The sequence below is a fragment of the Notamacropus eugenii genome, chromosome 5 (assembly GCF_028372415.1).
Source record: "Notamacropus eugenii isolate mMacEug1 chromosome 5, mMacEug1.pri_v2, whole genome shotgun sequence".
Lineage (NCBI taxonomy): Eukaryota > Metazoa > Chordata > Mammalia > Diprotodontia > Macropodidae > Notamacropus > Notamacropus eugenii.
The window spans coordinates 196,582,217-196,594,568 of NC_092876.1; the positions used below are offsets into that span (position 1 = coordinate 196,582,217).

The following is a 12,352-nucleotide window of genomic DNA, read 5'->3' on the forward strand; positions in this document are numbered from 1 at the left end:
TAATTTAGATAGGTTTATTACCAGACTGTCCACCAAGTGGCAAATTTTTTTTAGCCACAGCCATTCATAAAGACTTAAAAAAGACCTCAATAACAGAGGGACTGACTATAAGGTGCATCGGTAAGGAGAATACCTACATTGCCAAAATCATGAGTCCCTGGAGTATGGAAGTCTATTCATATATAGATATTAGTCATCTCATATGAACATACTTCAGAGTTGGCTATATCTTTGTCTGCCTATCTATGGTAAAACGAAAACAAAAATGTATACATTATCTCATCAATAAATGTATCCCTACAGGAATGTGTGTGGGAATGGTTGTAGGGTGTCTGTATTTGGTAAGGAAGGAAAACAGCAACAAGTGAGGCTGACCTTTCTAGAAGATAAGAACTCCATCCCTCTGGCCACTTGAAAACTGTACGAAATGAGATCTTCCATGGTGATGGGCTGCTTGTAGAAATCATCAGAATCTGGAAAATATTACTCAGACCTTGTTTATAATGGCCCTTGTTATCCCACTAAATCCCAGCTTATTAGAACAGCATATGCAAAACATAAGGGAAACCAGCCAGCTGATCTGAATTCACTTTTGAGGGTCTTTGGTTTCAACATGTGTATCAGAGTTATGTCCATGTCTCCTTCTAGTTTTACCCTGACACACACAGAGGGTTGATTCCCAAAGAGGCCCTAGGCTAGACAATTGCACGTTTTCCCTGTCAGAATTAGTAACCTTGGACATAATCTTTATTCAAATCTTATCTCCTCCGGACATTACCCTATGAGTCTCCCACGGATGTTTATTAGGGTGATAAATTAGAAAAAAAAATTCATAGATGCACAGTTGTTGTAAAAATATCACAGACTGTAGGAACAGGAAGAAATTAATACCTACCCTCCTCTTCCTCCTCAACATCACTCAGACTTTTATCTTCCTGAAATCCGGAGCTTGCAAAGCTCTCACTGCTGGTGACACTCTCCAGTCTTTGTTTCTTGCCTTGCTCAAGCTCCGTCTCCTTTTCTTTCTTGGGCTCAGTCTGTAAGGCTGCATCCTTGAAAGGCATCCAGAGAAAGGGAGAGGGTGAGATTGCTGAATGTAAGCATCAGGACTGCTAAGCAGACTCCTAGCTGCCCTCAAGACCATGTTACCCCAGGAAATTGCTAATACTCTGGCAATGAGAGGGAGGCAGTGGGCAAAACCGCCTACTGAACCTCTCCAGGGCAATAGATACAAACCTAATCTTGTGAGTCTCTAGGTAGGTAAGAGAAAAGGTGGGAAATAATGACACTCATGATGGAATTTTCATCCGAAGCTGTCTTTAGCTTCTAACTACCATGGAATGCAATGGAGCATAGGTAATAGGTGACGAAATCTCTTTAAAATTGTTTCCTTTTGACTCCTGTTTTATTTTACAATTAACAATTCAATTCAATTAATTTATTTTGCTCCCTTCCCTCCCCCATTGAAGTGAAAAAAAAAAAATGCAGCAAACCAAAACCTTGTAACAAATATGCATAGCCAAACAGAAAAGATTCCCAAATTGACCATGTCCAAAAATATGTGTCATTCTGCACTGTGAGTCCATCACTTCTTTGTCAGGAGGTAGGAAGCATGTTTCATCATGAATCCTCTGAAATCACTGTTAGTCATTGATCAGAATTCTTAAGACTTTGAAGCTATTGTCTTTACAATGTTATTGTACAATTTGATCTGCTTCTATTCATTTCACAATCAGTTTGTGCAAATTTCCCTAGGTTCCCTTGAACCCACACCTTTTGTACTTACCTATGGCACAATAGTATGCTCTTCTAATTACATACCAGCCATTCTCCAAAGTGATTGGCACCCCCTTATTTCTTTGCCACCACAAAAAGAGCTATTATAAATATTTTTTATACACATGGGCGATTTTCCTCTTTTTTTATCTCTTTTGGATATATGCCTATTAGAAGTATCACTGGGCCAAACTCTTTAGTGATTGAATCCTCTTCTTTTTTCCCCAGAAATTGAAATGATCATGATTTTTTAATGATGTCTTTTAAAGCAAGAAAGGACCACATAGATCATCCAAGTCGAGTGTCTCATTTTTACTAATAAGAATGGTGCCCTGTGGTGGTGACGCATGTTGCTTAGTCCATTTAATGGTACTGGCTGCTAGTAGGCCCCTGGCCTTTATACCCAAAGTCAGTGCTACCCTGCTTCCTCTTTTCAAGAAAAACTCAATTCATCTTGGCAGGACATTAATCATCAGATTGATTTCTAATGAAAAGAGTCTGCCACTATGCTCATTTAGGTCCCTTCAGCTCTAAATCCCATGATCTTGAATTGCTTTATCTTTCTGGGTTTCACTGTTTTCCTTTAAAAAATGAGGGAATTGTATCAGATGTTGTTTAAAGCCCCTGTCAAGTCTAACATTTGATGATTAGAAAGGACTGCAAGAACTCAAAGAAAGCCAGAAGAAGCTAAGCTCCTTGAGGACAGGGGCTCTTTTTCCTTTTTCTTTCTATCTCAAGTACTTAATACGGTGTCGGACACATAATAAGCACTTAATAAAAGCTTGTTGATCGGTTTTTAGTAACTTATCTTGTGATCGATGATATTAGCCATTATTATTTCCAGAGAACTTTGCGAATATAACACATCTAGATAGAATTGTGGTCTACTGGAGCAGGGACTCAGGAGCTGAAAGTTTCAGTAATGGCCTGTTGGCAAAGCCAAGACAGAATTAGGTTTAGACTTCAGAACCTTTTTGCCTTTTGATCTTGAACTCTGCATATCTTTTAATTCCAAGAAATGAGTTGTTCCCTCCACCAGAGGGCACGGTGGGAACAGGGAGAGGATACAGAGAAAAGGCAGCAAAGGTGATAATTGTACTGGACAGGCCCGGCCTTGATAGGGCTGCTGGTCAACTGGAAGAATAAATACCACCTTCCAGGGCTGCAGAGCAAAGGAGGAAACCAGTCCTGTGCACACAAATTACAATCCTGGAGGGTCCAGACCTGAGGGCTCTCTAGCGTTCTGGGTCAGCCAGAGAGAAGAATGAAGACTTTCCTCCCTTTCTATAAAGTAAAGTTTGATTTGGCTTCTGTTCAGTCAGAGAGAGCTTTTTCACAGGCTCCTCCCCAGGAAAGAAAGGATAAGAGAGTCAAGAAAACACCATGCAGCAGAAAAACTCCCAAGCAGTGATTTTCAAAGTTCATTTCACTGAAACTCTGCTCTCTGTGGGAGCCTGTCAGTCCTTTGATAAAAATCACACATTAGAGTGTGAGGCTTGGGGAACATTCCACATATCCATATACCCAAACTTCTTTGGAAGCTGTGATATTATATCTGACACTAGATATTCAACATAAATTCTGGGAATTAAAGAGATTCAGGTCACAGGTTATCTGTCCAAATGAGATAAGTTACTGAGTTTAATGACTGGTTAAAAAAATAATATTTTGGGAGTTTGGGGAATTCATTTACTTGAAGAACAAATCCATTCTAGCAGGGGCTGTCTTGATTTTGCCTCTGTATCTCCAATGCCTAGCACACTGCGTGGATGGTAATTGGTTCTTGCAGATTGTCTGAGGTTAGTTCTTTGATGCTTTCCCGTCACTCTCTGTTTTCATGTCTTCAGTTTTTAGCTCATGAAACACAACCACAGGCTTTCCACAAATACATTCAGCTCCACCAAGCCACATGGGGAGGCCAGTCATTAAATATAGCTGATGAAGGAAACAGAACCTCCAAAACAAAGGACGCACGAATCTGAAAGTTCCATCCTGCCCCAGTCTCTAGAGTGTTCTCTTGGCTCAGTGCTTCCTAAAGTCAGTCCAAATTTTCATGGCTGGAGAGAATACATACTGCTGGGATGGGAGTGAGACATTGTTTGATCCTAAGGGTCCCAATGGTGCCACACCTCACTTGCCCACTCCCTGACTAGTGCCTCTTTATATATTCTTCTACCAGATTCACTAAGAAAATGGCTTTATAAGTGGAGAAAAACTATATTCCCCAATCCCAATTCCCATTCCCACCCTTCAGTCCACCATGCATAACTGCGAGATTAGAACTGTTACACTGTCAAAAGCTTGAAGCACAGTGGGTAACGACAGAAGCTTCCCAGCAAAGGATTCAGTGGGCTTGATTCATTTGATATGCACAAATTCGCAAAAATAACAAGGGTAAACACTGAGCTTCAGTCATTTTTTATACAATATAGATTAGTAGTAATGAGGTGAACCTACCAAATATTTCATTTTAATTGGTCCTGTCAGTATATGAGCAAAGATACCTAATACTGTTTACCAGTTAGCAAAACTAGAGAAATAGTGAGGTTTTCTATCGCTAGACTGAAAAAGTATAGCATTAGTGTGATGGGTTGTGTTGACAATGTTTTGCTAAATTCTTTCTTCCCGACTGTTTGATTTCTAAGGCTCAATTTCCTTGAGGTCCTGGCTATGTGAACCTATTATAATAATAGGTAGGACCTACTGGGTAAAGCTGGTTTAGGAGTTAGTTTATAACCCTGTCATTGACTATGGGTGAGTGACATAGCCAACTTAAACATTACTTTTTTCCATTTGAAAATGAAAATAATTATGCCTGCTATCTTTGCTCAAGAAGAGAGTATTGTATATTATCACACATTTCTAATATTAAGATGATTTAGATTATGTTAAAAGAAAAAGATTAGAATGATTCATGTCTCAATTCCGAGATATTATGGAATTAATTGTAATAGGATTATTCTCAACATCATTCATCAAGGAGGTGACTGGATTGCAACAAATTGGGAAGGTTTGGAACATGAAGAGTCTTTAAAGGCTGATATTGAGTTTTGAGTCTTGCCAATAATGAGAAGTTTATGTGTTTCTCATTTTGAATGTTCTTACTCTTTAGACTAACACTCCAAAAGTAGATCACTCACTGATGACCTAAAAAAGATACCCACTTTAAATATATACTCAGGCAAAATTAGTTTACTTATTTACTGACCTTATTGATAAAGAAGAAATCTCTTTTGCTCTTGAGATAGTTGGATAAATTTCCATATTTGCAGTATTCAACTATCACCATGAGAGGACCTGCAACCAACAAAAAAAGATATTTTCAGCATCTTAAAGTCAAGCACCCAAATGACAGACTTGATAAATTTCAAGCCAAACCATCTTTAGCAATGTACTGGCAAATGCCCCAGAAGGCCTCTGAAACTAGGAGTGCCACGGACAGGGTGACCTCAATATAAGCTTAACAAGAAAACAGATACAAGACCATTAAAAAAAGAAAAAGAAGAGAGAGAAAAAAGGAATAGAAACTCTGAATTTCTCATTTCTTCATTTCAGTGGTCTTCAATTGACCAGTCTCACTCATTCAACCTTTTTGGTTCTGGCTGCATCTGGGAAGCCCCATAGATGTACTCATTCATGCAAAGTAGAAGTTTTAGCCGTTTTTGTTCTGTGTGCCTTGGATCCCTTTGGTAGTCTAGTGAAGTCTATAGACGCCTTCTTTTCTGAATGTTTTTAATACATAAAATACACAGGATTATAAAGGAAGCCAATTATATTAAAATGCAATTATCAAAATCTTTTTCAAAAATAAGGCTGTGGACCCTAAGTTAAGAATCTCATTGTAGATACAGTTAAAAATAGTCGTTGATACGATGGCTTTTTAACCAGTAGAGGTATTTAAAAGTACACTCAAATGAGTAATAGAGGGCTTTGGCAAAGCTTTGCAAGCATTTCTAACAGCCCTCCAGCCTGCGTTTTCACTATTCACAGTCTTGCCTCTGGTTTGTCCTGCGTGTTACTTTTTTCTGACCAGACCAAATTTGGCAAGTGGAAGAGTTGGCCTTGAAGAGAAAAGTGGCCTGATCTCATGGACCTTCAGACATGGATAACATGCAAGTCACGTCCATGATTGGATCTCCCTGCCTCCACGGAGGTAATATATAAAGAACACAGTTAGGAAACGGAGAGAGAGTACATGGTGGATGTCATGGATTCAGTGGATGAGGAAGCAGGAATTGGAGCGTCAGGACTACTTTCTCACAAGTTCACTGCACTCTAGGTTGGAAGCTCCTTTTCAAAGCTGGGAAATAAACTCTCTGTTATATCATGGGCCAAGGCAATAGCATAGTAATAGAAATGCTTTTTTCCATCTTTCAACACAGGAATACGATGGGGGTCTGGAGGAGGCAGAGACGGGGTAGAAGAAATGTGGCAGCACCCCAGAAGGAGCAATCTGGCTGGTCACCTGCGGGAGGACAACTTTCCAGGCAGCCAAGGCTTCATCTTGAGTCCCTAGACAACTCCTCTTAGATTCATCTTGAAAATGAATTAGGCCTCTATATGCCTCTTCCCCTGTGTGTTTGATCCGGCAGATTGCCTAATACTAGCTTAATGTCTAGCACATTATAACCTGTGAAGCAATTTCATATTTTTTTTCTCATTTGACTATCACAATAAGGTGCATGAGCTGAAAGTAAATATCCTCTTTTCACACATGAGGAAACTGCAGCTCAGGGAGTCTGAGTGATTCATCTGAAGAAATGCAACAACAACAAAAAAGACAGAATTCGAACATGGAACCTCTGACTTCAAGGCTAGTGTCTTGTCCTCAATAACATGTCACTTCCCTAAATAGTAGAACATTTTATCTTTTTCTGTTTAACCTCACTACAGATGACCCTGGGACAGAAACACCTGCCTCCTAATAGGCAAAATTAGAAGCATTTTTCATTTAAGGTTGCTGTAGTGTTCCTGATCTGTAGAGTGATTCATCCTCCTATTAAACAAGAAAGGAGAAATTCAGTTTCCTGGTTCTAACAGACAGCTCATCTCCCTCTATTTACCTCCATGCTTGGTGCAGGCTCCCAGCAGGTTCACCACATTCAGATGGTGTCCAATATGGGTCAGGATCTTAAGCTCAGTCATCAGAGCTTTGTATTCACTGGCTGTGGCCCCCTCTGTTTGAAAAAAGCAGGGGAGAGTCAAGACAATTGGACAATGGAGGTTCCTGCCTCTGGTGAGGTTCTTGCCCTCCCTGTTTGTCAAAGACCAAACACTGGCTACTGCCTTGCTAACTTCCCCACATTATGCAGAATCAGAGAGTCTCCTCCATGTTTTCTTTTCTCCTTTTCTCCTCACACAACATCCTTTTGATTACAGTAAGATCCAGAACAGTGGTGGAGTTAGTCACCGAACATTTCCTCTCAATGGACCTGGTTGTAGTCAGCAATGCGCTGACTCAGTCTTAGGGTAATGTACAAAGAGTCTCCTCCCAAGTGCTACTGTCTGACCCAGAAGCAGGCAGCAAGTGAAGGAATTCTCTTCCTCTCACCCTTCCCACCCCATCTCCATCTCTCTGTTTCTGTCTCTCTCCATCCTTCTCTGTCTCTGTCTCTGTCTGTCTGTCTCTCCCTCTCTCCCTTTCCATTTTCTCTCCCTATCTACTCCTCTTCTCCTCCTCTATCCCCACCATGAAGATAAAAGGAAGTGTGTGAAATTTTGACTGTGGGTTCTTGGGTATTTGGGAGATGCCTGACTGACGATTTCTGGAAACATTTGTAAAGCTTTTTTTCTCATCACAGCCTTTGTTTCCCTGTGAAATCATCTCAGTCTCTTAATGTAACTTCATGCCCAAAGCTAAGCAATTTAGGCTCATATGGGTCATAGATTTAGAGCCAGAAAGGACTCGATTGACTAGCTAGTCCAATCTTCTCATTTTATGGATGAAACTAAGGCCCAGAGGTGCTTCACCCATGTTAATAGAGACAGCAAGATCAAGAGCCAGGAGTGGAATCCAGGTCCTCTGACAATAAATCTACAGTAAAAGTTTTGTGTCCATAATTATCCATTTATTTAAATACAGCCCTCACTTATTACTTAAACCCTCAGAATATTCCAGTGAAGTGGGGGGGATGATTTTAAATATTTCTCTCATTTCAGTAAAGTGAAAATCAGAGAGGTTATCCTATCCCTTCAAGCTCCCACAGTTAAAGAAGAGCAGAGAAGGGAAAGAAAACCAGATAGCTTCTCCCTTGGGATAATATTCTGTCCTGTGTCTGTCAGCCTAAGATAAAATGACAAAGATAAATCTGAATAAAATAGGAGTTTTAGAATCTTTATCTAGAAGTTGGTTTTAAGTTGCCTTGGAATTCATGTACACACTGGAAAAAGGACGAGGGCTTAAAAATGAGTGAAACTCACTGTCTGTCAATATTTTTGTTGAATCACTTTTCAGTTGTGTTCAATGCTCTGTTACCCCATTTGGAGTTTTCATGGCAGAGATGTCAGAGTGGTTTGCCCTTTTCTTCTTGAGCTCATTTTACAGATGAGGAAACTGAGGCAAACAGGGTTAAGTGACCGCCTCCTCTACATCTATCTATTATACATAATAACTTTTCTGGGCCTTTTAAAAAAAACAGAAAATGAAAAAGCTTTATATTAGAAACTCATCAGGTTCCCCTACAAGTCTTTTATACGAATGTTAGTCTAGTGCCAGCTCCTCAGGTATGTGCACATAGTATAAGCCCAGGAATACCCTAAGGGTTCAAAAACAGTTCAAAAAAAAGAATTTTATATTTCATTTTTGGGGTTTGTATTTTTAAGTATAGTTAATAATTTGTAAAAAGTTAAGTTCATTTAAGTTTTACTTTCTTCAGCTTGATAAATAAAAACACTATCCCCTCTGATGGCATATCCAATAAATATTGAAATACCTTAAAAATAATTATGATTCCCTGTACATCCTCCCCACCCCAGTGATAAACCATGCATACATACACACCAGTTCCTAATACATCACAATGAAGAGTACCATGACAGTCCTAGAATCACAGAGACATCATCTCCACTTCTTAAGTTATTTCCTTCTCCATCTGGGGCCTTGTATATTGTCTGAGATTCTTCAGAGGAATGCCCAGAATTCTATGACTGCCTGATTATTCTAGAGAAGACTGAACTGTTGATAGAGAGGAAATGGACCTGCCACATGTGTCCAGGGAATGAGGACCATCTCCTAAGGACCAAGGAAGAGGCAGATGGCTTCCACAAATCAGGTCAGGGAAAAGTTTCATGATGCTAGCCTGAGAGACAGTTTCCAGGAGTAGTGACTCCCTTTTTTTGTCTAAGAAAAGTACCCCAAACAAGTGTTATCCCATAAGCCACCAGGAAAATTCCCAGTGAATCTTGGATAGCTTATTTCTGAACAAATATCACCATTTAGGACAGTATCGTTGGGCCCTGTATAAAACTATCTCAGAGCCTCCTCAGAGTATCTATCCCATGATCCCTGCTACTGGGGAGGCTGAGGATAGTGGATCAATTGAGCTAGAAAGGGCCAAGCCAATTGGGTGTCAGTACTAAGACCCACACCAATGTGGTGAACCCTCTGGAAGGGTGACATGGGCAGGGTATACCTGGCTGCCTAAAGAGGGCCCACACTGACCCTGATAGGAAACAGTGCAGGTCAAAGCTTCCATAGAGAGCCATAGTGATATCACGCCTCTGAGGAGGGAGCTTGTTGAAAACAAACAAGTAAATGAACGGATAAAGAAATAGATTAAGCAAACAAATAAATGAGTTTACTCAGGAGAGAAGAATAATGTCAAAGTCAAGACTTCTTAAATGGCAATATCAGGGTGAGAAGAAGAAGACTTCTGGGAGCTACGTCTTGCTCAAATTTCTCCTACCTGGGCCACGTGAACCCACAACTTTCTGAGCTTCCCTTGATAATATCTCAGAGATTCTTATGACTTAAAAAACAGCCCTTCTAGGGTTTTGTTCTGTTTGTTTTGTTTTGCTTTAGCAGCACTGTTTCCTTTCATCCTGGGGTCTTAAAGAAAGCTTGCTTGAGAATGGAAATAATGTGAAAATCCTGAGAAGAAAGAAGAAATGAAGAGTTTTCTATTCTTAAAAGAACGCAAGAGCTGTTGGGAGCTTTCATTTCCATGATCAATCTGTCAGGCACAAGGAATCATAAATCATCCTGAGATCCAGTTTGATCTCCGAGGGCTTCACAAAGCAGCAATATCTTTCAACACTAGCAAACTGTTGAAGATTTTTTGCCAAACGTAAAGAAATATCTTACATTTGGGTATAGAAGAGTTTATAGATCTGATCGACTCAATTTTTTCTCACATACCTTCCTTAGCTTCACTTTATGGGTAAGTCAAACTTCAGCTAAACCCTTGGGATTTATGATGTGTAGAACAGCGGCTAAATTTCCATTACAACATCATGGCAGCTTATTCCAAATATCACAGCCCCGAGTTATAACGGGCTGGAATCTTCAGTGTTTCAGTATCGTCGACGTGAGAGAGGGAAAGGACCTTTGAGGCTGTAGGGTGTATTTCCCCAGGGTCTAGTGCTGGATTACTTTGTGGACAAATCCAGTGTAGTATGAGAGATGATAAGTGAAGGGATTTTGAGAAATTGAAGAAAGTTGGAGAAAAGTATACCACAATCAGATAGTATACAACAGGGATGGCGAACCTGCAGCCTGAAGACTACATGTGGCCTTCTAGGTACTTGGGTGCAGCTTTTTGACTGAGTCCAAATTCTACAGAACAAATCTGTTTATTAAGGGAATTTGTTCTGTGAAGTTTGGATTCAGTCAAAGGGCTGCACTTGAGGACCTAGAGGGTCATGTGGCCTAAAGGCCACAGGTTCCCCACCCTTGGACTATACAGCATTCTTTTGCCAACCCTGACTGACCCCTGGGGGACACTAATAGACAGAGGTTCTATCTCCAGAGCACACATACATGCATGCACTCACGCACACATACACGTACATACCTTTCAGCATTTTCACAGCCACTGTCCGGCACGTGGGCGATTTCTTAATGCCAAATGCAGCTGCTTGGACCACTTTCCCAAAAGCTCCACGTCCAAGTGATTTTCCTGCAATGAAAACAAACTGTTGAACTGTGTGACAAGTCAACAGGGTGAACTGAAGTCCATTTAACAGAGAAGGACCTCTTCCTAGATCTGTCGAGGGCTGCAGAAATTATCCTCTACTTTCTTGCATAGCAGTGTGATAGAGTGGTTTTGGATGGAGCCCCTAATGAAGTGGTCCCAAAGGATGGTGCATACCTAACAGGCAACACATTTCTAACTGTCTTTTCCTTTCCTAGTCAGTTCTGTATTCATGTGACTTCTAATGAATCCCCCTGACCCCCATTAAAGATTTATGGGTGAGAAAGGACCTCTAGAAGTGATCTGTTATAGGCAAGTTTTATTTAAGATCTTTCATCAGCAATAAACATTTCCATAAAATTTACAATCTCTTTTGATAAACGTATTCTATTATTTAATAACCTTGACAACTAGAAGGTCCTTTGTTGTATCTAACTTAATTTGCTTCTGCTAAAGCTGATGGTAATTTCTTTGTGTTCTTTCCTCATTAAAGAGGAAGGAATAAGGGACAAAGTAGTCATTATCTTCTGTATAAGAATATTTCACGGGTTGGGGAATATAAGTGTAGTTGTTACTCAATTTTCTCTTCTTTGAATTACATATCCCTGGGTCTTCTAACCTTTGCCCACATGTTGGTTCTATGAACTTAAGTTTCTAAACATGAATCTATTAAAAAAACTTAGGTTTCAAATGTGAGTCTATTAAAAATTGTTTCTTGAAGTGAAATTCCTATAACAAATGCCCTAAGAGGGCAAGTTTTTCTACAGGCAACCTCAGGAAGCCCCTGGTACTGTGGGAAAGCAAGGCCCGGGTCCTGCTAAATGATCAACCCATTGTGCCAACAGCCCAAGCCTCCTAGGAATGTTCTCTCAGAACCACTTGATCTCCTTTTACATTAGACCTCTTTTGTACCCATCCCACCATAAACAAGTAAGAGAAAACTCAGAGGCAGGATGTGCTCAGAGGCACAGAGAGATGAATGGAAATTATCCCTCAGATGTCTCTGCATGAACAAGTCGTCCTTTTTGAGTTCTCTTGGGAATTCCTGTCACTCCTTTGGAAACGACTAAATTCTCAGAGTGAAGCCTGGCAGGGACAGTGTTAACTGGCTGCCCAGCGTCTCCCATCAGCCTCCCCTAACAGTCTGCCTCCATCCTGCTTTAGCTAATTAACCTTTCTTCCTTCCTCACACCCTTGTCCCCTTCCTCAAAGGACACAGGTTTTTCTAAGTTTCTGTTTGTTTGAAGTTAATTTTTTCTGCTCTTTTGTGATGTTAGAAACTTTCTACTTTCAACATATCCCACATCCCTTCCCCTTTATTTGGCATCAGTTGTAAATTATCTAAGGCAGAAATCACTTTGGGAGTGTATTTTATTCCCACAATGAAAAATACCAAGTGAAAGGTTAAAATACAAGTAGAAACATAACAGCCTTCTTGTCAATAA

The 12,352-nt window shown here is 40.2% G+C and overlaps 1 protein-coding gene across 1 annotated transcript in view; it reads right to left on the bottom strand.

Moving 5' to 3' along the window:
* The window catches only part of FLT1 (fms related receptor tyrosine kinase 1), a 184,409-nt gene that overhangs the window by 25,410 nt on the left and 146,647 nt on the right, over nucleotides 1-12,352 (bottom strand). The window contains exons 18-22 of the mRNA XM_072611809.1: nucleotides 10,788-10,892; nucleotides 6,840-6,953; nucleotides 4,985-5,073; nucleotides 896-1,052; nucleotides 376-473 (exon numbers count right to left, since the gene is read on the bottom strand). Coding sequence (XP_072467910.1) covers nucleotides 376-473; nucleotides 896-1,052; nucleotides 4,985-5,073; nucleotides 6,840-6,953; nucleotides 10,788-10,892 — 563 coding nt within the window. The remainder of the gene's footprint in view (nucleotides 1-375; nucleotides 474-895; nucleotides 1,053-4,984; nucleotides 5,074-6,839; nucleotides 6,954-10,787; nucleotides 10,893-12,352) is intronic.